The sequence below is a fragment of the Cucumis sativus genome, chromosome 5, assembly GCF_000004075.3.
Source record: "Cucumis sativus cultivar 9930 chromosome 5, Cucumber_9930_V3, whole genome shotgun sequence".
Classification (NCBI taxonomy): Eukaryota; Viridiplantae; Streptophyta; class Magnoliopsida; order Cucurbitales; family Cucurbitaceae; genus Cucumis; species Cucumis sativus.
The window spans coordinates 26185165-26212734 of NC_026659.2; the positions used below are offsets into that span (position 1 = coordinate 26185165).

General features: G+C 31.6%; 3 protein-coding genes across 3 annotated transcripts; 2 read left to right on the top strand and 1 right to left on the bottom strand.

Moving 5' to 3' along the window:
• The first annotated feature begins 9208 nt into the window (after window positions 1-9208).
• LOC101203940 (protein NRT1/ PTR FAMILY 4.6) lies at window positions 9209-14858 on the top strand. The gene is made up of 5 exons (XM_011657366.2): window positions 9209-9579; window positions 9712-9826; window positions 9938-10155; window positions 12984-13427; window positions 13525-14858. The coding sequence occupies exons 1-5, from the start codon at window positions 9577-9579 to the stop codon at window positions 14494-14496; spliced, it is 1752 nt and encodes a 583-aa protein (XP_011655668.1). The 5' UTR covers window positions 9209-9576; the 3' UTR covers window positions 14497-14858.
• A 688-nt stretch (window positions 14859-15546) lies between these two features.
• LOC101203697 (protein TWIN LOV 1) lies at window positions 15547-18994 on the bottom strand. The gene is made up of 7 exons (XM_011657367.2): window positions 17664-18994; window positions 17104-17311; window positions 16918-16982; window positions 16738-16817; window positions 16571-16626; window positions 16424-16487; window positions 15547-15980 (listed from the first exon to the last, which is right to left on the bottom strand). The coding sequence occupies exons 1-7, from the start codon at window positions 18241-18243 to the stop codon at window positions 15828-15830; spliced, it is 1206 nt and encodes a 401-aa protein (XP_011655669.1). The 5' UTR covers window positions 18244-18994; the 3' UTR covers window positions 15547-15827.
• A 790-nt stretch (window positions 18995-19784) lies between these two features.
• Window positions 19785-27238, top strand: LOC101203447. The gene is made up of 11 exons (XM_004135148.3): window positions 19785-20022; window positions 20169-20482; window positions 21280-21357; window positions 21470-21987; window positions 22508-23140; window positions 23319-23473; window positions 23948-24135; window positions 24969-25096; window positions 25227-25579; window positions 25650-25753; window positions 26710-27238. The coding sequence occupies exons 1-11, from the start codon at window positions 19802-19804 to the stop codon at window positions 26778-26780; spliced, it is 2763 nt and encodes a 920-aa protein (XP_004135196.2). The 5' UTR covers window positions 19785-19801; the 3' UTR covers window positions 26781-27238.
• The last annotated feature ends 332 nt before the right edge of the window (window positions 27239-27570 follow it).

The window sequence follows — 27570 nt, forward strand, 5'->3', positions numbered from 1 at the left end:
ATCAATTATATGGAAGTATTTTTATTTTGTATTTAAGAAATAATTTCAAATATCTTAATAGATTTTTTTCAAAATTATAAAAATTGATAAACTATTTAATCTTCACATATATATATTTATTCTTCCCACTAAATTACAACGTTGATGATGGACACATGTAAAGAATCACATGCATGTTACCTTATAAGCATGACAACTAAAATTGGACTTTTCTCTTTGGATGCTTTCTTTCATTAATGATTTTATAGAGTATGGTTTTTTTTTAAGTTAATTATTAAAAAAAGAAAAAAAAAAACTCTCTTCTACATGAAAAATGACAAAAAAAGAAAAAAGAAACGTTTTCAATTTCTCCGAATAGTGATGTGAAATTAATATACCAAAAAATTTTAAAAGACAATTTTTTCTGGGTGTTTCATGTTTTAAATTTAACAATATAATTATAGAAACAGATAATCAAAATTTCAACTTCTAAACGAAAATTTTATGTCAATTACTTACGTTCGTATTAGTAGCTAATTAGTTGTTTTGGAAAATTAAAAAATACATACATTTATAATAATTTGTTAGTATAAGATCTAAATCAGTCGTTATATTTATCACTTTAACGAAAATTATTAAAATTATTTATGAAAATAATATTTTTTAGATAATTGTTTTTTTAAAATGATTTAAACGTTTTGTTTTTCTACCAACAACACAGACTGATTTTCATTTTTCTACTCCCAAAACAAGATGGACATTCACTAATTTAATTAGGGATATATGGTAATATCATAATAAAATATTAATAGACATTTCTATATATATATTAAGTAATTTAATTAACAAATTTCTTTTAAAAACAAGTAAATTAGCCAATAAGCAATTTCACCATTTTTAAATATTTACTATTTTACAATAGAATCTAGGGTCCTCATACCATATATCTTTTTTATAAATTATTATTATTGATAATTTGGTCTAACATTATAAAGCCCAAAGTTAAGATAATATAAGAGAAAATAAGTTTTTTTTTTATGCTTGGATAAGAAAATTTTCATATTTCTAGAGGTCAAATCTCTATAAATATACCATATATATAATACTTTATATAAAAGGGAACTCCTTCTAACTTTATTTATTTTCGTTCATATCATTGACAAGTGAAAGTTCGGATGTCAAATCTACTCTTCATGTTGATGATTACATTAGAACGGCGTACAAAAATATCAATGAGAAATAAATTAAATCATAAAAGATCAAATCAAAAATGGGTAAAGAAAGGGGGAGAATTTTGCAGGTGTGAATGAAAGGAAAAAGGATCCTTAGAAGAAGGGGAATAGTGAAAAGGAGATTTGTGGGTTCAATGTGAATTGTGAGGTCCTTTCCATGAGTTTCTTGAGGAAGATGAGGTGAAAGTGATCAAAGCCCTTTACCTTTTCCATTCACATGTGCCCCTTGCCTTCAACCTTAATTTAATTTAATTAAACTATAACCCATCAATTTTCAACTAATTAATTACACATCACATTGAAAACACTCTCTAATCTCTTTATTCTCATTGACACCTTCTTTTATTACATTTCCCATTGCCATTCACAATCAAAATTAAATAACTAAATAGTTTAATATTTCAAATTCGGATGAGAGAGTAGTTCCTGAATTCAAGTAATATCAAACTTCTCAACAACACACTTGTAAAAAACTTTTAATTGTAACAAAAGTTTTAGTGTTAGAAAATTAATTTTACTTTCCTTTAAAGTCATAATATTTTATTTTAAGATGTTCATATTAAATTTTTCACGTCACTTAATTTAAAGTTAATTATTGAATTAAATGATACATGGACGTTCATAAAAAATGGAAAGGCTCAATTTCAATTTCAATTACTATCCATTTTCTAAAACTCAAATGGATCAAAAGAACATGCATGCACTCGTTCATAATTTTCGAAAGAAAAATGTTATTTAATTGAGCTTTATTTATTTTTTAACAAAAAATTAGGTAGAATTTCAATCCAATAATGAATGGACAAATTTTAAGGCGGCTAAGGCCTTGATAAAAATGCTGAGGTGGAAGGATATATAATTCACATAAAGAATATATCATGAAGGAGAACATTACATATACATATGTTCTATATATTCTTGAAGAATGTTGACATTGTGTGTTGCCAATATCATGGATGAAGTAAGAATTAAATTGGAATAAAACTTTGTTTAATTCAAAATCTTAGCTTTTTCGTAACAACTATTCTTATGTAATTATGTCAACCAAGTTGTAGCAATATAAAAATTTTAATATCTCTCAACATATATATATATAGTTAAAACTAAACAGTAATTAATGTTGTGCATGTTAATTTAAAAGAATTTACCCCTACAACTTCCATTTAAAACAATTTTAAAATTGAAGATTTAAGACTTAGTTTCATTAAAACTTAACCCAAAAATCCAAATCTGAGTAATGGTTGTTATATATAACTTAAATTTAAAATTTAAAACCAACCCTATAATGGATAAATAAAAAAATCCAGCTTTTTTTTTTATAAGGTCAACACGTATTAATCTATAAATTCCAGATAATAGGATCCAAATCTAACTTCCAAATAATCGGCACCAACCTAACCTTTTTGAATATTATTTCATAGATTAATTAATCAAATTCTTAATTTTGTTTAGCCTTTTTCAATGCTCACTTAAATTCCTTAAACGACACCGTTTTGTCCCAATTGGTTGCCCAAGCCCAAACGTTAGTCTATTGATATTAAAAATATCTTGTTCGACAGCGATTTCAAGAGCTTTAAGACCAATTAATTTTATAAAAAGGAAATTAAACTTTCCCTATTTTATAATTCTTTATTTTCTGAAAAAGAAAAATAGAAGTCTCTTTCATAATGTTTATCTTTGGGTTATTTGGTCAAACAAATAAAAAGATCCGTCAACTCTAAGATTAAAGATATGATTCATAATAATGGGCTGTTTTTTTTATGATTAATACATGAATACCTACACTAATATATATATATATATATTTCATATTATATGTTTATATTATAATTGATTTATTTGAAATGAAGATGTATTAACTCCCCTAAAATCTTTATTTAAAAGATTTGGTTTATGAGATCATTGCTATATTTAACATTGAAAACATGTGGAGGTAGATGAGTTAAGTTGATCATTGGACAAATGATGAATATCAATAATATTATTGGTAGAGTAAATGTTAAAAAAAATGGAGATAAACAAAATTATTATCTATTGCTAAGGTAGGTCTTTTAACTTTTTTAATTTAATTTTATGTATAGGATAATTAGTAAGTTGTCATATTAATTAATTAGGACTGACTTGATAATATTTATTGATCAAATGAATGAATAAATAGATTGCATTGAAAAACAAGTAAAGAGACAAAAGTGTATAATGTAAACCAAATGTAAAAGTATGTAAAACATATATATATGGTTAAAACTTTTAAAAAGGATAAGCTAATATTTATTGAGAAAATTAATGCTATATTTTGATACAAAGTATTTAATATAAGAAGATATTATTAAGTTGAAAAAGTGGGAAACTAATAATACAGCTTTGACATTTCAATTTTAATTTCTTTATACTTTTTTTAAAAGAAAAATAATGATATTCTATAAAATTAAAGAACAATTCTTAATTTTAAAAAGCGTGACATAATAAATAATAATACATATGGGACTTTTTGACCAATTTGTTAATTTCATTAATTAGTGATTTTTTCTTTACTATTATTATTTGACTTTACTTTGCTTTAGACAAAAATAAGATGATACAAATTACAAATACATGAATCATTTTTTAACAAATGAAAATTAGGTTTTTCTTCATGGCATTCCTTTGTCATTACTTTCACATAAATAGAAATTGGATCTTCTTATTTTTATTTTTATTTTTTTAGAAAATCTAAAATTTCATTAACAAAATAATATTTAAAATTTTAAAAATAAAATTTCAAATATAACGAAATCAACCAAAACATAACATGAATAAAATTTTAGATTATTTAGATATATCATTGTTTTCTTTTATTGACTAATAGATTGGCTTATCATTGGTGCATTTTTAATCCAAAAAATGAGATTTATTTACATAGATAATGCACTTTCTAATTCCTCAATCAAATTAATTTATTTAGATGCAATCCCTAATTTCAACATTGTTCCCAAAATTTGAACTTAAATTGATTAACATTCTTTTCACTCTCTAAATTTATTAATCAATTTTAAAAATATTGGGTGATATATAGATTTGAAGGATTGAATTTTAAGATAAAATGTTAACCGATGAGATTTATACAAGAATTTAATAAACATCAAATTTGAATTAATGAGCAAATAAAAAATAATATTTTTTTCAGAGTAAACCACTTGGAAAATAAGTTTTTTTTTTTTTTTTAATTATTTGATAGATTTTTGTAATATGTATTTAAATAATTTCATTTTTTTACTATATTTAAAAATACCCCATTTAATATGATTTCAAATTTTATTTTGATAATTATGGTCACATTTCAATTATGGAATATATGATTACTAGATAACAATACATTAATAGGATACAATGTGAAAGAGTGAGATTCAATTTTGACAATTATGATTTGTTATAGTAAATATATAAGATATATTAATCTCAAGACAATGCCACACAATACAAACATCATATGCTATATGACCAAATCTCATTTTCATTAATACTTACTTTTGGCTTTTTACTTGAGACAAAATTAAAATATTAAATTTGTACAAATGCATGAATCTTAATTAATTTATTTCTAGTCATTAAGCTTTACATTAATGACAAGAGATCTTCTTAATGACCAAACTCGACGTAAAATCCTGTCTTAATTCCAATACTATTGTCTCAATCCAATCAAGTTTTGTATCAAACTTGGATATATTCTCAATTAAATTCTCCATTTCTTTCATAATCTATATCAAATCCTTTTAATCTCTTATTTCATATGATAAAAGCGTTCTTCTACTATTTTCAATATATAAACACACCAAATGATTCTTATAATATATAGGTAACACAAAAATTAAGAAGAAAGGGGAATATAAGAAATAAATGTAATTATAAAATTTACCACGTGTTCGTTGAAAAATATATCAAAATATATCAAAGTAAATTTATCTCAATGATAACTAATATTGACTTTTTTGTTCTTCATTTTTCATAGTCTTTACATTAAAAATAAAAAAGATAAATGATTTTTTAAAGATCAAAAGTTTGGTCTCCGATGTCGTGATTGGTTGTACTGAAAAAAAGAGATAAATGATTTAATCATATATACTATCAAATAAGATATAATTAGTTTTTTAATATAATAAAAGTGATGGTCATAGAGATTTGAAAGTGAAACATTGATATTGTATAGCTAGGGTTAAAAAAGTTGTGGCATAGATTTGTTCATTTATTGATTCTCACCTAGACCTAGTTGATCTCCCATGATCATCTCCATTTTTGTTTCTTTGTCAAAAAAAAAAAAGGTAAATAAGAAATAAGAAATAATAATTCTATGGTGCTATGAGATATTTAGTATTGGTTAGATTTCCTTTTGAATCAAATCATACATATTATATAGACCAAATTCTTTGAATTATATGCCTTTTCTTTCCCCTTTTAATTATATGATTGTACACCCATATATCATAGTCATGACATATATAGAAATGACTTTCTTTTATTGTCAAATAGGTTTCACTTTTATAGGCAGCTCCATAACATTTTTTCATCCAAAAATGACATTACATTATTGGCTAGGGCTAGGGTTAGGGTGCATCTCAACTTTCTTCTAATTACAAAGCTTAAACTTTAATAACTTTTATATAAAAATTAAATTTTTTACCAAAAACAACTTCTTCTTTTTTTGTTGTTGTTAGAATTAATTTCAAATATAGCTTATAGTAAACAAGAAATGTATAATATTAGCAAATACGTATTGTGTTAAACAATTAGGTTTGATACTCCATTTTGAGAAAATCCATCTATCCCTTCCTCTTATAATTTGAAACAAATTTTGGAAATTAATCTATCCTTCATTCCTCTGTTTTAAAACAACTTTACAAAGTGACGTGGGATAATAAGATTCTATCCGTGTCTATACATTAGAATAAATAGATTCATTAATATTTTTCTATATTTGAAACAATCGAATTTATAATCTACTATTAATGAATACTTTTATGTTGTTGGTCATAGATCATTAGGGTTATCCTTCCTTACATGCATTGTTCCTTTTCTTCTCTTTGGATTTGAGGTACAATCAATTTAAATTGACTCTATTAAAAGAAGTATATGATACGATTATTATAAGCCATATGCTCATGGTATGACATTCTCTCCACCCTTGTTTAATTAGTTCTTTTAGGTGGTTTGTTTATAACCTTATCATTACCCTTAAATGGTAATCCATCGTTTTAAATTTTTAAATTTTTATGGATTAAAATGAAATTTGAAAAAAGAAAAAAAAGAATAAAAAGAAAGAATTAAGGAAAAAGACAACCTTTCTAGTCCTCCATTTTCAACATTTAAAGTGCTTTTGTGCCTAAGATATATTTTTTTTGTTTTCAAATTTTTAAAAATAGGTTTGGAAGGTTAATTAATGACTAATTTATTATTTATTTTAGATATTAACATGACATTTTAAATTTAAAATAATAATTACATAAGAAAATGAAAAGAGGGGAGACATAAAAGTCGTTTATTTTAACTAGAATTATTGTAAATAGCTAAAAATATTTGCAAATTTCAAAATAATGTTTATTAGTACAATTTTATCCATGTCTATTATCATAAATATAATTTGGTTTTCTTTCCTTTAGTGATTGATGATATAAAAGTTAAATGTATGTAATACTCAAAACCAAATATAAGAAAGTAGGTATTAGTTAAGGTTAGGGTTTGGTAAAAAAAGAAAAAAGTATATTGGGAAGGACGGTGTGGTGGGTCAATAAAAGGAAATTTGACTTGCTTTTACACTCCAATTTATTGACTTGACTTGGATGAAAAAAAAGAAAGATTAATTTGGAGTTTTATTTTATTTTATTTTTTAATAAAAGAAAAGAAAAAAGAGAAAGAGAAAGAAAAAGAAAAAGAAAAAGAAAAGAAATGGAGTTTTTCCAAACCAAATCCCCTAATTTTTATAATTATATTCTTTGAGGTTCTCTTGACTCCTAATTTGGATTCCAATTTATGATCCTTCAAGTTGTGCAAATTTTATAATAATAGAACTTTCCACACACACACATATATCTTTTTCTTGCAATAATAATTAATTAATATATTTCTTTCTAATCTATTCAACACTCATTAGGCTTTCAAATTCTTCCATCTCTTTCACGTCCTATCTATCAATTTTTCATAACAAGATTTAATCACATAGGGGTTTGTGTAAAAAGAATAATCTATTGAAAGAATAAATTCCTATGTCAAACTGCTTCTATGTTCTCTATCTAAAGTGTTTCTTTTTTTCTTTTTTCTTTTGTTTGCAAGGGGACGAATTTGAATAAGAATCTTCAAAATTATATCACATAAAATTCAATCAAACATTTTTATTCGTTTTTTAGTTAAAAGTATTTGGAATACACAAAATTCCAAACTCTTTACTGATTCTTTGTACCAACTAGACTATATATTTAGGTCCTTCAACACAATTAATACCAACTAGATTATATAATTCATTCTTTACCCTCTAAAAAGTCATTTTTTGATTCAAAGGAATCAATCATTTGATAAGTATTATTGTTATTATTGCACACAAATTTGGCAAGAAAAATGATTCAAACTGCATACATTTTTTATTTGATCAATTATACATGGATGTAATAAAGAAAAGAAGCAAATGCTCAAAAGATTATATTTTTACAAGGCTCTGCTGGCCTTGGATGGGTGCTACTTTACTATTATTGTTTCTAGTCTCTCTATTTTTATGGTTTATTTTGGTCTACAATTTTCAATAACAAATATTGTCAAAGTTGATTATATATCCTAGTAATTAATTAAATTTTTCTTTACATTACTTATACACATTAGACATTAATACACTAGATGTTACATCATATATTATATAGTCATTAACCACAAGGGATTATATCAAATAAATTCAACTATACAACTAATAGACATGTGTGGTAAAAATAGTTGACAAAGCTCATATATTAGATAGTCTAATAAATTAAACCTCATCTCAAAATAGGCAACTATCATCATACCAAATAAATGAAAACCATTGATTCTTAAGAGATTGTTTTTTGAAAAAATATGTTTAAAAAGTTTGAAATTTTCTATATACAAAATGATTACATAATTAAAATACAGAGATGGGATGTGTGAAAGTATTAATTTAATAATTAGTGTGCAATGAAAACCAATAGAGTGTTACCATAAATTGTGGCACAGAAGGTATTGAGAGAAAGGTGCATAACTTTTGGGAAAATAATGCCCAAAACAAATAATTTAATGAAGCATAACCCACAAGATGGGGTGTAAGTGGCCATAATTATAAACTAACTTTAGTTTTAAAAGTATTTATATGGGAGGGTTTTGAGTAATACTTTACATGTAGTTAGATTATATACTCATGTATCTCTTAAATTAATCAATCCTTAAATCTAAGAAGAAAGTAATGTTGGAGAACTTTAATACATCTAAATTCTTGGTATTACAGTGATCTAACACCATCTTAAATCATTGATACCTAAAAGCTTATGAATTATATCATATAATATGATTTTAGAAAGACAAAGAAAAAGAGAGAAAAAAGAAAATAGGTTGCACAATAATAGGTGCAATCTTTGAAATGCATTAATTTTCGTCGATCACAATAAAAAGAAGTAAAAAAAAAAAAGATTCTTACGTGACACCTTGTAGTTAAACGATATATAGATATTTGTTTATTTGAAATGTCTATATGTGTGAATTGTAATTGTAAAAGATAAAAAGAAGAAAAAGAAAATTAAATGTATCTAAATTAAATAGTTAAAAGTAGATGATGTTTGAAATACACTCAAATAATTTTAGTGATTTTTTTGGGTTTAAGTGATGTGGGTCAAAGAAAGAAAAGGATACCCAAATTAAATTTTGTTTTTTGTTTTATTGAGTGGAGGGATTTGATGCTTCTATATCTACCTGTTTCTTTCTTCTCTTCTTTTATGCCAAACCCAAAGTAAACCCTTTTTTTAACACACAACACACAAAAGAATCCAAACTTAAGTTTCTCTCCTCCCCGTCCCTAACCCCATGTGCATCTCTCTCTCTGTCTCTCTCTATATAAGAGTGCCTTATAGAGAATTTTATTTATAAAGAAAAACATATATATTATTCTTTGTGGCAAAATGAAGTGGTTTAATTAATTAATTTTGTGAAGAATGGAAGTCATTTTCTCTTCTCTCTGATCTCTCTTTCTTATAATTTTTTTTTAATCTTTTGTCTCATATCCCTCCCTCGACCCTTTCTCCCTCTCCCTATAAACTCTTGAAATCTCCCACTCCACTTCTCCCCTCTCACTTCTCTTTACAATAACCAAAACCCATCATCACAAAAGAGCTTCTAAACCAATAATATGGTACTGTTTCTCTCCCTCAGCTCTCTCTCTCTCTCTCTCTCTCTCTCTCTCTCTCTCATATTCTATTTCTATTCAAAATTTCATTCATCATTTATTCTAAATGGGTTTTGTTTCGTTTTGTTTTCTTGGTAGGAAATTGGTGATGATCATGGTCGAACTAATAGATGGGAAGGATATGTAGATTGGAGAAAGAAACCAGCTTTGAGAGGTCGCCATGGAGGAATCATTGCAGCATCTTTTGATTTGGGTATGATTAATGTTATTATGAAGTAATTATAAATTGAAACCCTGTTGGTTTTTAGAGGTTTGATTAATTGATTATTAATTAATTATATTATGTATATATGTATGTATGTAGTTGTGGAAGTATTGGAGAATTTGGCGTTTTTAGCAAATGCAAGCAACTTGGTGATGTACTTATCCCATTACATGCACTTTTCACCATCAAAATCAGCAAACAATGTCACAGATTTCATGGGAACAGCCTTCCTTCTTGCCCTTCTTGGTGGTTTCCTTTCTGATGCCTTTTTCACTTCTTATCATATCTACCTCATTAGTGCTGCCATTCAATTACTTGTAAGTTTTTTTTTCTTTTCTTTCCTTAATATTATTTAACTAAGAAGGAAGATATTTTAATTTAATTTATATATTATATATATATATATATATATATATATATATATATATATATATATATATATATATATATATATATATATATATATATATATATATATATCTGTTTAATTAATTAAACTAAAAGAAAAGGGGAGAGTTGAATTGGAGAGGATGTGGGATGATCACGAGCTAACTGTTGAATCCCCCCCATGGTTGTAAAGGGAAAAGCAAGGGAGAAAACTTCAGGGAATTAAATTTGCTTATTAATTTCGTCGGTCCTCCCTCCCTCTACATTTTTTTTTCTTTTTTGGTTTCTACATTTAACATTTTATCTTTCAAATTTGAAATTTGATTTCATTTTTTTATTTCTGTGTTTTAAGACTTTCAATTCTACTTTTAGTTATTTGATACCATTGTCTCTATTAGTTAATTCAAAATAAATAATTACAAAGTAAAATTTTAAATTTCCCTTTAATAGTAAGTGATTATTTAATCACCTCTGTTTATTTTAAATTAATTAATAGAAATTAACCTATATTTAAAATACAAATTAAATATTTAATTAAAAATAGAAAAAATTCTAACCTTTTTAAAATATTACAAAAATTAAATTGAAACTAAACTTAAATCCTAAAAAAGATTCAAAATTAAAAGATTATTTATAAACTAAATTCAAAATTTAAGAACATGAAATATACTTTTCATTTAAAACAAGTTTAACTGTTTAACTCGCTCATATTAGTAATTACGATGAAATCTTTTTATTAGATTAGGAAGATCGAATCATGATCATGCAAAGTGTGTGCGTGCGTGTGGTACATTTCTTCATAAATAAAATATTTAATATTTAAATAAAAGAACATTTTACTTGAAAATTTTCAAATATAATAAATTTCGTCTTTTAGTAATTTAACGATAAAAAATATATTGTTTTACCTTGGTATTGTGTTTACTCTAAGTATTGTCCCTATTCGTACGCTATTGGTCCTTAACCCGAAGGGATCTTTTCCAATGAAGGAGTGCCACGGGGATGACACTTCTGTTTTCTATTAGGACACGTGGCCTTATGTCTCGTCCACATCGCTCAGAAATTTATTGACACACAATTTTCTTTTTCTGTACAGTTGTCCATTTATGGTCTTTGTCTAAGATTTGTTGCCCACTTCCAAATATCAAATGTCCTCTTATTCATCTCTTGTGGCCCTTCCTTATTTCCCTAGTTGGTATACCTTTGATTCTTCATTAATGCCATTGCCAACTATCTTTCCTTCATTCTTCTTTCCCCAGTTACTAACTCAACTGTCATTGATATGTATTTCTTTCTTTCCAAGTTTAGCGTTTAAATCTTTAGACACATTCGTTGGATGGGTATGTGCTCAAATGAAATAGAAATATACTCCTGATTAATATAAGTAGACGTACTTGATCAAGCTTTCATTTTTGTTTATGCATTTAGAGAGTAATTATGTGAGGTGTAGGGTATGATTATTTTTAATGTTTTTTTGTTTAGAAAAATAGGGATAAGTTGAAAACTTGATTATTTAAGAGATAGGGTATGACGTTGTGGATTAATTTATCATTACTGAAATATGATTAAATAATTGGGGTGAATTGACTCAACCATACTCTATGATAAGGAATCCTTTGAAGACTTTAAAAAATGTATGAATATTTTAAACTAAGTGCTTATCTTCAAATGCACATTAGGATACAAATTCAAAATTGAATTAAAAAAGCAACAACATTGGATTCATGGATGAACATCATGATGATTCTTTGTGAATCATTATATAAAGTTAAGTAACTTTCAAAAACGAATTGTTTTTGTTAATTATTATAAAGATATATATACCTAAATTAATTAATATTTAAAAAAAAATGGTAAAAATGAATTCTAAAATATCATAATGATATACAATTAGGTATTATGATATTAAATTTGAAGCAGTCCTTATCAATTGATATGAGAGTTATGGGTAAGGATTGGGGGTATGAAAAAGAAATATGATAAACATAGATGAGAGAATGGCGAGTTGAAGAGAGGGATTTGAAGGGAGTAAAGTTTTATAATAAAATGAAAATAGTTATTATATGGTATAGAAATGAAGAGAGAAAAGGAAGCATATTTTATAAAACGCGAGATTACATGGTCAAAACGACATAAAAAATTTAAAAGAAGGAAAAGGAAAAGATGTCCGTATAAACAGGTAAGCGGCAACCAATAAGGTGAGAAGGAAAATGTAACACGTGGCAACAAGAGTGTACACGTAAGTGTGAGTACATATTATTATGATGAGAGAATATGATATGTTTAGTACTGACACATGGCAGATTGCATTAACTACTTTACTTACTACTTACTGACTCACTCACTCACTATCCTATCATTTCAATTTTATTTATTCTCATATTCGATTACCTCTTTTATTGGGTCGGCTTTCTTATTATAACGTCCCTACTCGATCATCCCACAACTTACTTTATTCTAATTTTGCTGCCTACCTTTTACTACGCCTTTTCCCTTAATAATGCTCCATTTTCTGTCCTTTTCTTGCATTTTTGTGAGAATGTTGTATGATATGTTATGGTGAGGTCAGAAGTAGTTAGTATTCTAACACGATTAAAAAAGCCATATTGATCGAGTCGATGATAATAGTAATAAGATCTAACTGTGTCGTCATACAACTCTACTTTTCTTATCCTTGGCCTCAGTCACTTTTTTGCTTCTTCTGTTTTTTATAGTTTCTTGTACAATATGCAAAATCTAAAGTCAAGCATTTGAGCAGGGGTTGACAGTATTGTTGATACAAGCCAAGATGCCATCGCTGATGCCTCCTCCATGTGATCGCCAAGCAAATCATAACGCCGTGTGCGAAGAAGCGAGTGGTGGCAAAGCAGCAATGCTGTTCGCGGGACTATATCTGGTGGCATTAGGGGTTGGTGGCATAAAGGGGTCGTTGCCATCACATGGGGCGGAGCAGTTTGATGACAGTACCCCACAGGGCAGGAAAAGAAGATCCACATTTTTCAACTACTTCGTCTTTTGCCTCTCATGTGGTGGCCTAATTGCAGTGACATTGGTGGTGTGGGTTGAAGACAACAAAGGGTGGGAGTGGGGCTTTGGAATTGCAATGCTCAGCATATTTTTGTCCATCATTGTCTTCTTTGCGGGATCCCCTCTATACCGTAATAAAATACCTGATGGAAGTCCATTCACAACAATTAGCAAGGTATGTAGAAGTATAATTGACCATAGAAATGAAGTTAAAGATATTAAGAGTGGGGGAAAGTTAACTGAAACAACCTTTTTGTTTTTTAACTGAGCAGGTTTTAGTTGCTGCAACGTTTGGTTGCTGCATCGGCACGAACTCACGAAACTCAATAGCGAGTATGGCAATGAGCCCGGCTCTTGATGACAAGGAAGCTAAACAGAATGCAAAAGAAATAGATACAACAGATCACATGATGAACGAACCGTCAGAGAGTCTGAAGTTTCTAAATAATGCAGTTCTGAACAAGCCATTCCATTCAGCATTAGAATGTACAGTTAAAGAAGTTGAAGAGGTCAAGATTGTTCTGAGAATTCTACCAATATTTGCTTGTACCATCATCCTCAACTGTTGTGTAGCTCAGCTCTCCACATTTTCGGTTGAACAAGCATCAACAATGGACACCAAAATAGGTTCCTTTAAAGTTCCACCTGCATCTCTCCCCATTTTCCCTATACTCTTCATCATGTTCCTCGCCCCGATATACGATCACTTAATCATCCCATTTTCTCGAAGAATAACTAAAACCGAAACAGGAATCACTCATCTTCAGAGGATAGGAGTTGGGTTACTTTTCTCTATTGGAGCCATGGCAGTTGCAGCAGCTGTGGAGACTAAGCGTAAGAGAGTAGCCACTGAAAACGGTCTACTCGACTCCGCTCAACCGTTGCCCATCACATTCCTTTGGATTGCCATCCAGTACTTGTTTCTCGGATCAGCAGATCTTTTCTCCTTGGCTGGATCATTAGAATTTTTCTTCACAGAAGCACCTGCAAGCATGAGATCCTTGGCTACATCTCTCTCCTGGGCTTCTCTGGCTATGGGTTACTACCTTAGTTCAGTTATCGTATCAATAGTCAACAATGTCACAGATCACTCTGACCACCAACCATGGCTATCCGGAAGAAACATAAACCATTATCACCTTGAGAGATTCTACTGGTTGATGTGTGTGCTCAGTGGATTAAACTTTGTGCATTACCTATTTTGGGCCATGCAGTACAAGTACAGACCAAAATCACAACAATAGGTGAAATAACCACAGAGACACAAATATATATATGATGCAATAATACTTACACGGTTCCACACATTTATTCAAACAAATTGAAATTATCACCCCCATCCAGAGGAGAACAGAAACTGACAAGCTCTGCAAATGCTCTCATCATCTTTCAGCTGGCATGGGATTAAATGGGAGGTTAAATCCTTCCTCTTGGCAGAGCAGGTAGATGTGGTAACTTGCATGTGAAATGTCTCATATCAGTGAATTTCTGTGATGCAAAGCATCTTTTTATCAATCTCTTGTGTTTGGTTTCAAGTAAAATTCAACCTTCTTGTTGCCATGTCATTAGATGAACAACAATAACAAAATGGTAATTTTAATCATAATCCATGAGTCTGCAATAATCTTAAGCAAGAAAATTTGCAACCTAGGGAGGTGAAGAGATGGATCAACAAGTTATTGAAAAGTGACCTTTCATGCCATGTATTATCCAATGATTCAATACATGGATTTATCTGAAAGCTCACAGTCACAGTCTATACCTTCAAGACGCGTCGAATCACTTTTCGAAATCATTTGAATTAGAAAAAACTATGAACCAAAATTTTGTTAGGTTCACAAGGACTTAACTGAAATTTGATGCTTCTAAATCTACCTCCATTCACACATGGCATGCATAGGACTTGAATAACTTTGTGGCGATGTTCGTTTGTGGAGTCTTTCTGGCTTTGTAGGTTTAAGACCTTTGGTGTTTCTTTGCATTGAAATGGCGATGATTGCTATTCTTGAGAAGGTAATCATGAGTCCGTATGTTTGGGAGAAAAATGATTTGTTATGTCGTTATATTGTCTCTTTCATTTCTCTTTATCAAACTTCAGTTTCTTAGAGAACAAAACATAATAAAAATAACAATAACAACGAGAGTAATTATAATAGATAGAAAATTTAAAGATAGCAACTAATCATATGGTCATTTTTAAAAATAGTAAAATAAATTAAAATATTTACAATACATTAAAATAGTAAAATAAATTAAAATATTTACAATACATTTCCTCGTACCAATAAGTTGAATTATAAACCCAACCCAGATTTCAAACCTGATATTGATTCTAACCACATAAATAAAAAGTTTACAATAATGTTTAAGAAAAGCCCTCTGTAATTTACAATAACGTTGAAGCACTCTCCAATCCATATATTAGAAAAATGTGAAGTTTACAATAAGGTTTAAGAAAAGCCCTCTGTAAATTGTAGATGTAATTACAGAGTGAAAGAAAACTACAAATTTACCTACTCAGAAGATGTAATTACAGAGAAAATTTAGTATTAATATTCAAAACGTGGAAACGGGGCTAACCCTGTGAACAACCCACAGTCATCGACAAGCTCCTCACGGCCACCTTGACTGCACCTACAGTGCTAAGTTGCTTCGTCTTAGGATTGAGCCCATGTTCATCCTGCTTTTTATCATCTGCATCCATCTGGACACCCACAAAATATGCTAACTGCCAACAATGACTTTCATTCAGTAAGGAAAGAGTAAAAACTTCCATTTTGGATTCCGCTATAGAATGTCAAAAAGTGATAATGGTGGATAATAAGCATTACTACACTTATTGTCATACAAATTGATTTAATAATAGGGTAAAGAAACATTAATGAAAGCATGTTTTGATAACCATTCTTCAGACTAAAGTGCATAACTATTAATGGGAGCGACTTGTATAAAAATGCTGTCTTTGCTAAGCTAAAATACATAAGAGTTCTTTAAACTCTTGTGTTGACTTGAACACTTATCCTTTATCCTTGTTCCACTTGCTAAAGGGGAATTTATCCGGTTATCTCATACCAAACAAAATTTCTAATTCAATTAAAAAACACGGACGTGGTAAAACTAGAGAATCCCAATATTTCAATCAATCTAATCAACTAAAGAAGCCAACAATACCTTGCCAGAAGCATTATGAACAGGTGATACGTGGAGATCATTCCAAAATGAGCTCTTATTTTTCCTGTGATAAGAACAATTAGAAGTTTTCTTTCATTGTGCAACTACAAATTACGCATTGTATTAAATGTCGTAGATAATATCAACCTGTAATTTAAAATCCGTACAGTGCAAGCTTGTTCAGACTGAAGACTTTCCTTTATCTGGTAAAGAAAATGAGATTCATAACAATTATATCTAAGAGCTCCTCCAAATTTCAAATTAATTCGTCAAGTATTCGCATGAAAATGCTTATCAAACCAGAAAATGACTACCTTAAAAAGGGTTGAAGAATCCGTGTCGATTCCACTTAAGAATCTACAGTTGCGCCCAAGCACTTCACATCTAGTATAACCTATAGCAGGCAAGAGAAGAACAATTGCAATGTATTGTTAAATAAGAATCTTTTGGTATCAAAATCTCAAGTGCTATACAGTTGCATCAATTTTTGGCACCTGTTAATTTCAAAAACTCGTCACTCGCATAGACTATAGGCATGTCTGGTAAGTTTGGATCCGTTCTACAAAACAGCAGAGACATGGTATGAAACCAAAATTGAACAGGATAAAGTATCCGCCCATAAAGCGTAAGATTTAAGCATAGACAGAGGTAATAGTATGGAAAAATAAGTAATAACTCACAATACAAAGCTCTGTTTAATTCTATTAAGAGATGTATTCAAGGATGAACAAAGAATGCCCACCCTAGGCAAGCTGCATCTCCTTTCGCACACCAATCCGCCAGTTACCTCACTGTGATGAGTTAGGACAAATAAGATGTTACTAATAGCTATTGCAGCTCTTTGCTTCTCATCATCACATGCTTCACATGGTTCTTCAATCTCTACTCCTATGAGATATCCACTCAGTAGAAACTCAATGACCAAATATTATAACCAAAGATGAAAACAAGAACAAAATAACAATTAGAGAAAAGTGACTAAAGCTCTGAATAAACAATGGTAACGGACCATAAACTTGTACTTTTGCCTCAAAATGAATACGGAATATGTGTTAAAAAAATATATTAAAGAATTACTCAATGGCAAAAAACGAGAAAGAGAAGAACGGAAGTTGATGAGAGAAATAGATGGAAGTTCAAAGCAGTACTTTCAGAAAACATTGGCTCAAGTTAGCTCCCAAATTTCAACACAGGCAAATAGAAAATGGTTTGATGCATAGTGTAGAAAGTACAAACATACCTCTACTATTAGAATCCGGTTGTGAGTCTCTATTCAAAGTACAATCTAGTTCCGAGATAGAATCAGACATTAACTCCCGGCGACAGGACCCTAAAAAACTTTTGCAAGCTCTAAATTCATTCTCATGTGAATCACCTTGAATTCTTACGAACCCACATCTAGATTTCCTTGAATTCTTCAAAATTGGCACCTGAACACCCACGAAATGAATGATTTGTCCATCTTCCTTGCTGAAAACAGGGGTCATTTGGAAAAAGACCCAGAAGGGTGTCCCATCTTTGCGATAATTTAGTAAATTAATTTGAATCTCCTTCTCTTCACGAACTGCCTCACGAATTAGCATTACTGAACTTCGACTAGTTTCTGGGCCCTGAAACATTTTCCCATTTTTGCCAATCACCTCTTCTTTGGTATATCCAGTCATCTTCAAGAATCCAGGGCTGACGAACACTATTGGGTGACCCGCTATACAGGGATCAGTTATTGTAAAATTATCCGACAAATCATTAAGAGCTTCACGAACCCATAGGGAATAACGACTGTTAAGCGATTGTTCAATCAAACCCAGCGGCAATTCCATCCTCCTGGTTCTTCAATTTGTTGGACAGAATCTCGTTTCTTCCTCAAAATTCGGATTAGTTCCAATCCCATGTGTCACTCAAATCGCAGTCTCAGTCTCTCTAAGAAACTTAGAACTAGAATATATAAAATCAAGAAGGAAACAAACAAAAACCCTAAATTGAATCCTTATCAAGGAATCAGAAGGGGTCCTCACTGAGAGAGTATACTTGGTAACAACGAGTATTTCACCATATTACTAACATAATAACGAAAAATATCGCGTAGATTGTGATCAACAAAATTTCATCCAAATACCCATATTTCCATGCGGTGAGAGAATCGAAATGAAACTTATTCAGAAATCAAATGACCCCATCACGCCTTCGTGATTTAAAACTGAAAACGAAAGGAGAACGAAATCTGATCACAAATTCGCGGCAAGATATTTCTGGTTGATATTACCCAATACCGCCTCTTTAGCCACAAATGATTTAAAAAAAAAAAAAAAAAAGATGATTACCCAATTGTTGAAAACTTGTGATTGTGTGAATGAGAAGACAAGAATGTAAAATCATGAAGATGAGGGTGTAATTTTGTTGGTGGGTTGCAGCATATTTACCGAAAAACAGAGGAATTGTGGAGGGTCCGCCTATGGAAAGTCCTAATCAACAATCATTATGACAGAGAATGACCACGTAGATGAGGATAGATTAATTTTTCCTTTTTTTTTTTTTCTGTAATATGAAATCATTTGTTCTCACCATGAAGATGAGAACAGGAGGGAAGAAGCAGCCGAGGGAGCCGACGGTGGATGAAATTTGGTGCTTATCCAAATCCTAGTCACATTGTTGTGTGTGACGTCCACGGGATATTGATTTTGAAATAGATGTTTTTGGTTCAATTTTGGAGAAAAAACCGACGACGTTAGCCATTTGGTTGCGTTGATTACTGTCCCAATTCATAATTATATCAAAACCATTTCTTTAGTACCATAATCGAAACTAAAACTAAACCAAATCATAAGCTACTGATTTTGAAACAAAGAACATCAAACTACACCTTCCTCAAAGAAGAGAGCCAAGTTGTTAGCAATAGCTAAGTTGTTAGCAATAACAAGATAAAGAGAGCTAAGTTGTTGCTAAAATTGATACATCTTAATTAGTTTTACACTAGTGCGATAGAGGGATATCCCATGGTAAAAATAAAAATAAAAATAAATTGACATATTTCTCTAAATAAGAGAGATCTCAAGGTAACAATGATGGTATTACCAGCTCACATAGGAATGTTAGAGCTTTCAATTGTCAAATTTGAATATGAATCGTAGGTTTGACGTTACAAACAATACTAATCAAATAAGAATTTTAGTGGACGTCGTAATCATCTATGATGCAGTGCTTGCTTTTTCTAGAGAAATCTTAAAGATTTTTTTTTTGTAGAATCTCGTAGATAACATGCATAATTAACATGTGTTTTGAGATTAGAGGTTGGAATTCTCATATCTTAGGGGTAGAACTCAAACTAAATGAAAAAATTATGTGCCTCGGTGTATTCATTTCCTTTGAGAGAGGGAGAAAATGAAATGGGTGGGGAAAACGGAACTCCGAAAATGTTATAATTTATTGGGCCTAAAGAAATTCCGTACAAGTAAAGCCCAGCCCATAATAAATGGCCCATTGGTGGTGGTGAGAAATTATGTCAGGCCCGGCCACCGATTTCCTTATGTCCGGTGCTCCGCCACCATTGGATCTGTCCTCCACTTCGCTAACAGAGGTTCTCCGGCTCGATCGCCGATCAGGTAGACCAAAGAACCGCTTGTTTTCACCGAGTTATCTTTTATATTCTCAATTTCTTTGCCCTACATGCTTAACGACTGACAAATGGCATCATCGATCAGTTTCAATTTCAAACTACGAGTTTACCGTTCGCATCTTGATTTTGCAGTTACTCCGTAGATGCGACAATGAATTTTCTACTCAGATCTACTCATACTGTGCCTCAAGAGCGGCCGTCTATTCAAGAAACTCCTCCTCCAGCTGCCTATTACGCACCAAAGCCAGCGGTAACTTTGGAAGGTCTGATTTCTGAAGATCCATTTCCACAATATTCTGTTGTTGATGATGATAATGACGAGGAGGATGATGCATCCGCCGGTGAAAATGGAAGTATTGCTGGTCATAGGGAGAAAAGCGGCCGTGCTGGTGTAGTGAAGCACTCTGATGTTTCAGAGGAAGAAGGGTGGATTACCATTCCATGCAGTGCGTTCTTGTCATATCAATTAGTTAATCAATGTTTGAATTTAATTTTTGGTTAATGTGTCATCATGCACGAATCAATGCTTAACATAACAGTTCCGTTTGCATAAGATGGTGATCATAACACACCATATAGAGTGTATGCACTGTGATTTTTATTGAAAGAAGATACAAATGACATTCTATGCTAGTCGACTCGAAACTTTAGCATCCGTTTCAAGTCAAGACGTCTAGTTTATCTGTCTGCATTTACTTTCTTTATCATCACTTCTTTTTTATCACGACGAATCATTGTATTGGATATCCACATAAGTCCGATCAAATGTTTTTTAAAGCTGAGTGTGAAGTTTCAAAGTTGAAATTTTAGTTCTCTAAACTGAATGCGACACTTCATGAACTAAAATATCAACTCCCTGGCCTTTTGTTTGAATTTGAAGTTTCTCGGATAGAGCTAGCTTGGGAATTTTATTGCATAAAATCTTGCCGTTCCTATCTTAAGTCTATAGTTTAAAAAAATTTTAAACATTATTTTAGTGTTTTAAGTTTGTAAGATTGTTTACAGTCATAATACTAGCATCATTACTCAGTAAAGCTTTCGTTTGATGTGAAATTTTTACATTCGAAGATACACCTGAAATTCTTTCCTGTATGGTTAGAGGTTATGACTCCTGAGTAGTAGAATGCTTAACATGGCCATATTGTTTTATGTGATGATACATGCTCCTTTTTCACTTTGATACATGCTCCTTTTTCACTTACTGTTTCACGAAGGAAATCTAATACTTAATACTCTTTTCTAGAGGGGCTTCCTTCTGATTGGAAAAATGCATCAGATATACATTCATTATGCAGGATGGATCGATCTTTTGTTTTCCCAGGTACATATACTTTCTCCGTGTTTTGTTTTTTTTGTTTCTAATACACGGGCATCATCAGATGAGAGAAATACTTTGTTACTGGTATGGTTCTTTAACTCTGCCCTTTATACAGGTGAACAAATATGTATCTTGGCATGTTTATCTGCTTCTAAACAGGATACAGAAACCATAACTCCTTTTAAAGTCGCAGCAGTTATGAGTAAAAATGGAAAATGGCATAGTCCTAAAAAACAAAATGAAAACATAGATGATGGAACTAATTCCACCAATGGTGAAAGCCATAGTACAGATCAGAATGGTGAAAATCTATTAAACGAGAAGATTGATCCATCAAAGGATGTTTCTGCCAGTGAATCTCTTCTCAGAAAGGAAGATCACAGACGACAAACAGAAACGTTACTACAGCGATTTGAAAACTCTCACTTTTTTGTAAGAATTGCCGAGTCTAGTGATCCCCTTTGGTCAAAAAAAAAATCTGATAAACAAAGTGACTGTGAGATAGTGGGCCAAAACATTGTTAAATCTAGCATAAATGCAGTCATTGATCAGGGAGACTTTGATTCCAGTGTCTCTGGTGGTGTAGCAAGAGGTTCCTTCAAGTGCTGCTCTCTTTCTGATGGAAGCATAGTGGTATGTATCAAAAAGCTTCTGGAATTCTTGTGCATACTCGCAGAAACTTTTGCTTGAAAAATTTTAGTGTTATGACGCAATTTCTTCTTGAGCCTACACCCTGCAGTAGGCTCCTTGAAATACTGATATGATATCTTGGTTTTGCAACACACTTCCACCTGAAGAATGAATTGGTTAATTCACAAACTTAGTATACTTACCTTTTTATCCCAAAGAGTAGTGTTTTCTATATCTTTTTTATTGATGTTCAGCTTGTATTGTGTGATGCATCCTGTTCAGTAGAAATAAGTACTTGGTTGTTCCCCATTTAATTCATATTTGAAGCTGATTTCTATTATTTCATTCAACTATGCCTTCGTGTCAGAATAATGGTTTCTGGTTCATTTGATATCGTCATAATCCTTTTCAGAATGCTTTATGTTTATGCCTATATAGGTGCCCAAGTATTTATATTTGTAACGAATTCAACACTCTTTCTAACTACTGAGTCTCATTCTGTCTTCTTGGGGGAAGGATGCAGGTGCTTTTACGTGTGAATGTTGGTGTTGACACATTGAGAGATCCTGTATTGGAAATTCTTCAATTTGAGAAATACCAAGAGCGGCCAGTGTCATTTGAGAATCAGGATGTCTTAAGTTATTCAAATCCGGATCCATGTGGAGAACTGTTGAAATGGTTGCTTCCTCTGGATAACACCATTCCTCCTATTCCCCGTCCTCTGTCTCCTCCCCGTTTAACTACCAATGCAGGAATTGGTGGCACATCTCAGAAGTCAGTTTCTTCTTCCACTGGCTCTCAACTCTTCTCCTTTGGTCATTTTAGGAGCTACTCTATGTCCTCGATACCTCACAATAGTGCACCACCATCTGCACCAGTTAAAGCTGCAAGTTCAAAGCCAAACTTTGAACTTGAAAATTGGGACCAGTTCTCAACCCAAAAGCCCTCAATAAGTAAGAGAATTGGAGGCCGTGATCTTTTATCTTTTCGAGGTGTATCTTTGGAGCAAGAGAGATTTTCTGTTTGTTGCGGCCTCAAAGGAATTCATATTCCAGGAAGACGGTGGAGGAGAAAACTTGAAATTGTTCATCCTGTCAACATCCAGTCCTTTGCTGCTGATTGCAATACAGATGATCTTTTATGCGTTCAAATTAAGGTTTGATGCCAGGATTTTTTTTTTCTTTCTATTTTATCTATTTTCAATCAATGAAGTTATAACTAATACATGATAACACCATTGGAGTTACTATATCATTGTCATTATATTTCTCAAGTATTCATTTGAAATGTTCCTTGTGCAATTTCTTTACAAAGTTACATTTGTTGTTTTGTAGAACGTATCTCCAGCTCATATACCGGATATCATAATATATATTGATGCTATAACAATTGTTTTTGAAGAGGCATCAAAGGATGGACTCCCTTCATCATTACCAATAGCTTGCATAGAAGCAGGAAATGAACACAGCTTACCAAATTTAGCCCTCAGGTTATCGTCTGCTCATGCTTCATTTATTTTTCTGGTTATTGTGCTTTTGCTGTGTACCAAACAAGTGGCGGGGTTGCATATCAGTAGGGTAGCTTGAAAACAATCTTTCTATTTCCTGTGTTGTTAACTAATAAAAATTTTTGGGTTGAACTAATAAATTTTTTTGGTTAAGGTTTTGTTTTTTTAATGGTTGCTTGTTGTATTTGGTTATGGCTTTTGGTGCTATAGTCCCTAGCGAGGGGTAAATTTTGCAGTGTGTCATTTCAATATTGACTAGAATATTATTCAAGATTGAGAGTTCTTTATTTTTATTCTTTTTGAGTGACAATTGTCACCTTCAAGTATATCTGAGCATTTCTAATGAATCATTTTGGTTTGATGAGATATCTATATTGGTGCCTCTGTTTTCATTCTTATATGGTTATTGAAAAAATACATTTTCATTTGATCTTATGTGGAGCTTCTTTTTGGCAGGAGAGACGAAGAGCACTCTTTTATCCTTAAACCAGCAACTTCTATGTGGAGGAATATAAAGGCTTGTGGAGAAAAAAGTTCCCAATCATCCCGATTGCAGGCTGGAAATGCAATATCAAGTTTGTCCCTTACCCCCAAAAGTAATGATCAATATGCAATTATGGTAACTTGCCGGTGCAACTATACTGGTATATTCACTGATCTTTATTTTCTAATTTATCTTAATTAGTTTGATTGGGGTACTTCGCCATTTTCTGTGTCTGAATTTTCTGATTCTCATAGGAGATAAACACATCCCTATCATTGATACTGTGGAAAAAAATCAATTGCACAAGTACTACCCATCCTTAGGATTTAGGAACTTATAGTTATAGAAAGCAAATTCCAACTTAAGGTAACTTCGGATGGAGTATAATCACTGAAGGACATGGATGGGGAGGACCATAATGATAGACTGACGATAGAATTTTCAAGTACCTTATCTCCAGTTCTGCGCTAGTTATTAAAGTTCTTGTGGTGTCTTTGCGACCACAATTCTCTTTTGATAAGTGTTAGATGATATAATATTAAATTAACCTTCACCTATCAACTTAAGTTTTTGGGTCACGGTCAATTGGTGATTTAAGATTGAGAGCAGATGGTCCAAGACGTCTTGGGATAACCCTTGCAATATTGTTTCCTCCCTAGTGAACATTGCTTTCTACTTACTGGGTTTTCTACATATTTCACGCCTACAATTAACTAGCCACAATTCTCATTAGACTGCTTTTACCTTGTTGGACAATAATGTTTTGGCGTTTCTTCTAAAGCTATTGTTTTTAAGCATATGCTTACTCCACAATTTAAAGTTTCTAAAACCATCTGAGATTAAACAAAGAATGTTAGGGTCCTATGAATTAGGGCTAAAGGGGCACTGGTAGAAGATAAGTATGTTGATTGTTCTTACCTCAATATAATAATTCTTTCAGTTTTTACCCCTTATCAAGTAAATTTATTTCTTATATTTTCTGAATATGTACAGAGTCAAGATTGTTTTTCAAGCAACCAACTAGTTGGCGACCTCGAATTTCAAGGGATCTTATGGTGTCTGTGGCGCTATCAGGGGACCCCCCAAAACCCAATGGAATTGTCTCTCACCTTCCCGTTCAGGTTTGAAGCATCAAATCTCCAGCAACTTCCTCCCACTAAAAATAATAATAACTAATGAAATATCCACTCACATCTGCGCAAATTTCTCATGCTGTTCGATCCAAAGTCACTGAGATGGTTTAAATTTCAGGTTTTGACACTTCAGGCTTCAAATTTAACATCTGAAGATCTGACCATGACAGTTCTTGCTCCAGCTTCATCCACTTCTCCTCCATCTGTGATTTCATTGAATTCCTCACCATCATCACCCATGAGTCCATACATGGTTTTAAATGAAGTTGCAGGTAGAATAGGCACTGAGAAATATGTTACATCATTGGAAAGGCCAAGATCAATCCCTTCTGTAACTGAGAATCTAAAGCAGAGTATTGATTCTGGAGGCCGGTCAGTCTCTTTTAAAGAACAATCGTCTCCCATGTCAGATATCATCCCAAGTGCTATTGGTTGCTCGCATTTGTGGCTCCAGAGTAGAGTTCCATTAGGGTAATAAATAATTCCTTTCTCATTCAATAGATAGGTTTTCCAACACTCATTTCTTGCTTGGTCTCTGCAGATGTATTCCTTCTCAATCGACAGCTACCATCAAGCTTGAGCTACTTCCTTTGACTGATGGCATAATTACTCTTGACACATTACAAATTGATGTCAAGGAAAAAGGTAATGAGAGTCGATCTCTCTCTTCTCTAGATTCTTCAATTATGCTTAATTTATTCAACATTTTTGTGCTTGGGGTGAACCAATTTTAAAAAATTTATTAGTATAGATAACGATAATTATGACAGGGGAATTGACTATTGTTTATGTCTATGGCCGCTCACTATTCTTACATTTAAGTTATCCTGGTTTGCATACACTAAGTGTAGATGCATAAGCCCAGTCAAGGAAGCGTGTAGGTATTTGGATACCTAGCATGTACCCCAAATGACTACAGAACTTATAAGTAGTATTTTTCTCTTCATTTACTGACCATCACTATTTATTACTGATTCTGGAAAACTTATTCTAGTATTTACTGGCATTGAAGTCTCTGATGAAGCTTTTGGTTCCTGCTGAAACTTCAGCTATGATGCTTGTTCTTCTAACAAACCTGAACCCTATGTAGATGCATTTTGTTCCCATTCTTCTAACAAACCCAAATCCTATGTAGATGCATTTTCTTAATGGGCACGAGAAGATAGATTTTATTTCCTTTCTCAATGTAGTACTGTTTCTTCATCGATTAAAAGTTTTTTTTTTATTTTTTTTTATTTTTTTTTATAACAAATGTATCCTCATTAATTTGCGAGTCCCATGCTAAAATTGTATGTCTCGATTTATCTCCTCCACAAGGGTAGGGCCATTCTCTCATTTCCCTTTTCTGTAACTCTCAAGACATGTTTTTAATTTATGTTGGTTTTACACCACTTCAAATTTTATTTCTATGCCTAACATTAGGGAATAATATCTTTCATCTTTATTATGGACAAGATTGTACATTTTGTTCTCTTTCTACCAATTCTTCATGCCCGCTATTTTTCATTTAGATTCTTTCTCATTCTCATTTCCATCAACTAACCATCATTTTTCTGCATTATCATCAACTATAAACTCCCTTAATTATTTTGATTTGACAGGTGCTACGTATATCCCTGAGCACTCACTGAAAATCAATGCAACCTCCAGCATTTCTACTGGGATTCTTTAAGATGGTTCCTAGTATCTCACATTCTATCTCGAGCTCTGGAAGGGTCCTCAAAGGCCCGTCCTTTTGGCCACCCCGAATCAGAATTTTTATGGTTTCTAGGCCAATCAACGACCATTCACTCCTTTCCCTTCTCTTTGAGTGTGATCTGATAATTTGATACATCCGTATGGCCATATCAATTTATCTTGGATATATAGCTTTGCGTCGTGTGTTGTAAGTTGTGTACCTCCAGTCTTGGAAATGGAATCGATGTACATTCTGGAATGTCAAAATATATACCCTTTATACTTTTTTTCCCTCTTTTATTTGGTTGTGCTTCTAGGTTACTGCACCTAGAAAATAGTGGAGAGAAACTGTGAAATTCCAACTTTTGCTGTGCCTGATTTTGGATATATTATTAGATTGTAAGTTTCTCTTTTTTTTTTTTTACATCTATCCAATCAATGACCTTTTTCAGATTTTCTGGTCCTGAATCCTAATTTTGATGCCGTAATCATGATTTCATGCTGTTTGGCTAATAATAATATGCTGCCTCTCTTTCATCCTTTCTACAAGATGTAATGGTGCCCTATGGCCTGTCCAACAGGACGTTCAACGCAGAGCAATCATCCAAAATAGACATCAAATAATTAAGCCAACTTCAACAGACAGGTCTTGGGTTTGGAGTGAAATCATTGATAGTGTTTTTTCATATTTCTTGAACATTATTGATTGTTCTATGCAGATGGTGAAAAATAAGTCACTTTAAAATCAATTACAAAACTCTTTGAAAGTCTTTTTAAAGAATGGG

Excerpts from the sequence above, each read along its gene's own strand:
- LOC101203940 (XM_011657366.2), top strand. Across the intron at positions 9,827-9,937 it reads TGCAGCATCTTTTGATTTGG|TTGTGGAAGTATTGGAGAAT; the intron begins GTATGATTAATG and ends GTATGTATGTAG. Across the intron at positions 10,156-12,983 it reads GTGCTGCCATTCAATTACTT|GGGTTGACAGTATTGTTGAT; the intron begins GTAAGTTTTTTT and ends GCATTTGAGCAG.
- LOC101203697 (XM_011657367.2), bottom strand. The coding sequence starts at position 18,243 with ATGGAATTGCCGCTGGGTTTGATTGAACAATCGCTTAACAGTCGTTAT. Across the intron at positions 17,312-17,663 it reads ACCGGATTCTAATAGTAGAG|GAGTAGAGATTGAAGAACCA; the intron begins GTATGTTTGTAC and ends GATATCTCATAG. Across the intron at positions 16,983-17,103 it reads ATTAAACAGAGCTTTGTATT|AACGGATCCAAACTTACCAG; the intron begins GTGAGTTATTAC and ends GCTGTTTTGTAG.
- LOC101203447 (XM_004135148.3), top strand. The coding sequence starts at position 19,802 with ATGAAATGGGTGGGGAAAACGGAACTCCGAAAATGTTATAATTTATTG. Across the intron at positions 20,483-21,279 it reads GTGGATTACCATTCCATGCA|AGGGGCTTCCTTCTGATTGG; the intron begins GTGCGTTCTTGT and ends ACTCTTTTCTAG. Across the intron at positions 24,136-24,968 it reads TTGCCGGTGCAACTATACTG|AGTCAAGATTGTTTTTCAAG; the intron begins GTATATTCACTG and ends GAATATGTACAG.